We start from the raw sequence: 3,449 nt of genomic DNA, 5'->3' as shown, positions 1-3,449 counted from the left end.
TTTAAAATTATAAAAATATATAAAAAATCGTACCATAGACCCCTTTAGGTCACCTCCTAAAACCGTGACTATAGACTTTTTTAGGTCACCCCCCAAAACTGTGACCATAGACCCCTTTAGGTCACCCCCCAAAACCATGACCATAGACCCTTTTAGGTCACCCTTCCGAAAAACCGTGATCATAGATCCTTTTAGGTCACTGTAAAAAACCGTGACCATAGACACCTTTAGGTCACCCCCAAAACCGTGACCATAGACCCTTTTAGGCCACCCTCAAAACCGTGACCATAGACCCCTTTAGGTCACCCCCAAAACCATGACCATAGACCCTTTTAGGTCACTCTTTTTTTAAAAACCGTGACCATAGACCTTTTTTGGTCACTGTAAAAAATCGTGACCATAGACCCTTTTAGGTCACCCCCAAAACCGTGACCATAGACCCTTTTAGGCCACCCCCAAAACCGTGACCATAGACCCCTTTAGGTCACACTCCAAAACCGTGACCATAGACCCTTTTAGGTTACCCTTTTTTAAAAAATCGTGACCATAGACCCCTTTAGGTCACCCCTCAAAACCGTGACCATAGACCCTTTTAGGCCACCCTTTTTTAAAAAACCGTGACCATAGATACTCTATGGTCACCCTTTCCAAAAAAACCGTGACCATAGCTTTTTTTTTTTGTCACGCTGAAAAACCGTGACCATAGACCCAAAATGTTGTAGTGATTTTTTTTTTAGATTACTACAAGAGATTGTAGGAATTAGTTATTTATTAAGATAAGTCGGACTAAACCCATGTCACTATGGCCGACCTTTGTGAGGTTAGGTAGGTCGCAGTGAGGATCTGGATTCCTTCCCTGTGGATCGTTGATTGGACTTTTAATCATTTTAGACTTGATTCTTCTAGTGAGCCAGAGTATAAATAGGACTAATGTGACCAACTTAAAATTTTTAAAAGACGAATTTAATTAAAAAAAATCTTTCGATGAGCAATTTAAAAGACGAGTGATCTTTCAACGATGAATTCAATCGTTTACTCTTACTTTTATCCATAAAATGAAAATGGACTTTAGCAATCTGAACCGGTAGAAATAGAAAGACAGAGTATCGATTTTCACAAGTGGCTCAACCAATGTAAAGTCCGAAACCTGAATCAAACAAAAAAAAACTGTAGAGTAAGCAAAAGAGTAAATGGATAAGATGATCTTAAAAGAAACTAAGGAAAAATAACCATTTGTACCCATGAACTTTACGAACGCTGACAAAAGTACCCATTAAAGAAGGAAACTAACGTTGTATCCATCAAAGATGGATTCCGTACGACAAAAGTAGCCAAATCCTAAATTTATGTTGACTTTTTAATAAAATTCCAGAATTACCCCCACCATTATCTTCAACCCTTCCTTTCTTCTTTCCCAAATCTCAAATACCTCCATTGCCTGAAAACCCTAATCTCAATACCTAAAAACCCCAAATTATCATTTTTCTAACCCTAATCTCAATACCCCTTTTAATAAATTTCAACCCTCTCTTTATTTTTTTCAACCCTAAGAACCAACTAGGATTAACAAATTCTTTTTTGTTAGAAATCTCGTTGTCTTTTAATGATAATTGTCAAGACAGTTTAGTTTTTATTTTTATTTTTTATTATTTTTTAAATACATTAATTAAATTTATTGTATAAAACTAAAAAATATTAATAATTTTTAAATTATTTTTACTTATAAAAATTAAATGAAAGATATATTAATAATTAACATAAAAATAATTTATAAATAACTTATTTTGTATTTGAATTTTTAGTTTTAAAAGTGCTTATTTTAAAAGAAATGTGATAAAAAGTAATAGTATTATGAGAGAAGTTATTTTTTTAATTTCTCTATAAGCTCCTAAATAATTTCTTAAAAAATTATAATTTAATTACAAAAATTGCACCAAACATTAATACTATTATTTTTCATAAATCAAAAATTCAAAAAAATAATTTTTAAAGCTTTCTAAACGAACCTTAAGTCAATTATTTAAAAACTTTTATGTCGCCATTGAAAGACAAAACACAGGTGGAGGAGTTTGGTTGAGTTGAGTTGAAGTTTCAGCATCGGTTTCCATGGAATCTTTGTCATCTTCGCCATCGCTGTCTGTCTGGGACTCGATCATCGTCCTCCTTGTTCGACCCGTGCTAGCCATAGCCTTCGTTGTCTCCATAATCGCACTCGGTAAGTCTTTAAAACACTCGCACCCTTTCCATTGAAAACGAAAAAGGATTCTGATTTGCGTATTATAATCAATAACAGGGTGGTTTGTGGCATGGAAACTAGTGCTGGTTCATGTGCCACTGGTGCAAGAAATCTTCGGCCTTAAGAAGAAAACTGTTAGATCCAAGCCTCCAACTGGTCGCCTCTCCAAAATTTACAGCTCCCTTAATAATCCCCAAAATTCAACTTCTACTTCCACATAGGTAATTTATCTTCTCTTTTATATTACAAGTTTAGGGTTTCGGGTTTAGCTTTAGAATTCATGATTTTGGGTTAACCCTCGAGTTTGCAAGTGATCAAAGAGCTTGGAAGCATGCCCCTCTATGATAGTGTTGTGTTGGTGATATATAGATATCCAAATTTGTTGGGTTTCTAGAACATGGGATTAATATATATTCACTGTTTTCTGTAAGCTGTGTTATTCGCAAAGGGTGTGAATCCGAGGTGAGATTTTAGAAGGGAAAGGAAGGGATGAGAAGGGTTTGAAGAGTAATTGAGAGTCTATTTGATCGTCAAACCTTTCCATTCACTTCCTTTTGCTGCAAAAACTCAACTCACAAACACCCCCGTCAAAAGAGATATTACTCGACAGCGAGGCAAACCGGTTGAAGAAATTTATCTCCCTGTCTCAACAACACTCGGGCAGTATCCCAGTTAGATGAGAATATGGAGCAGAAAAGGTTGTAGCAGGAGTATTGGATGTGGCCTTAAGTTTGGGAACATAGTGCAAGCTTGAGACTATCAACGCAAACAAAACTTCCGCATGCATATCTCTTTTCATTTAGAATCACTCACTGATGCTTAATTTATAAATTATTTTTCATTGAAGGAAGGAGTATTTCAATCAAAAGTGCATCCTGCTTCCTAGTATAATTCCATTAGGTGTTAAAGGTTTTAGTTTTAAGGATGATGTAAGTTCTTTGTCTTGTTACCTAGTTTTCTAAACGAATCACAGATTTGTCTCTAGTGCCATGGTGATTAAGAAATTCAATGATTTGTTTTTAATTTTTTTTTTCTGGTTTAAAATGTATCAAACTAGTAAGGTGGAGCAGTGATAATACATGTGTTCTTGTTATGTTCCTAATCCTAAGCAACCAGGATGCTTTTGACTTGATAATTTAATAATTTATCATGTGATTGTTGATTCCATTGATTTTTTTTTTTTTTTGTTTTAACAATTTTGGAAAAAATTGGT

General features: G+C 34.7%; 1 protein-coding gene across 3 annotated transcripts in view; it reads left to right on the top strand.

The window, feature by feature from the left end:
* Positions 2,058-3,449, top strand: part of LOC107604767 — a 2,881-nt gene continuing 1,489 nt past the window's right edge. For 2 of the 3 annotated variants that reach the window (XM_021104705.1, XM_016306441.2), the window contains exons 1-2: positions 2,058-2,215; positions 2,294-2,457. In XM_021104705.1, coding sequence (XP_020960364.1) covers positions 2,107-2,215; positions 2,294-2,457 — 273 coding nt within the window. In that variant the 5' untranslated portion in view covers positions 2,058-2,106. Of the gene's footprint in view, positions 2,216-2,293; positions 2,458-2,667; positions 3,406-3,449 lie in introns of those variants that run through there. The other variant, XM_016306442.2, reaches the window with a different exon arrangement.

Source organism: Arachis ipaensis, chromosome B06 (assembly GCF_000816755.2).
Source record: "Arachis ipaensis cultivar K30076 chromosome B06, Araip1.1, whole genome shotgun sequence".
In the NCBI taxonomy this organism is placed as follows: Eukaryota; Viridiplantae; Streptophyta; class Magnoliopsida; order Fabales; family Fabaceae; genus Arachis; species Arachis ipaensis.
Note: the sequence above shows the minus strand (reverse complement) of the source record. Positions and strands in the feature narration are given on the sequence as shown.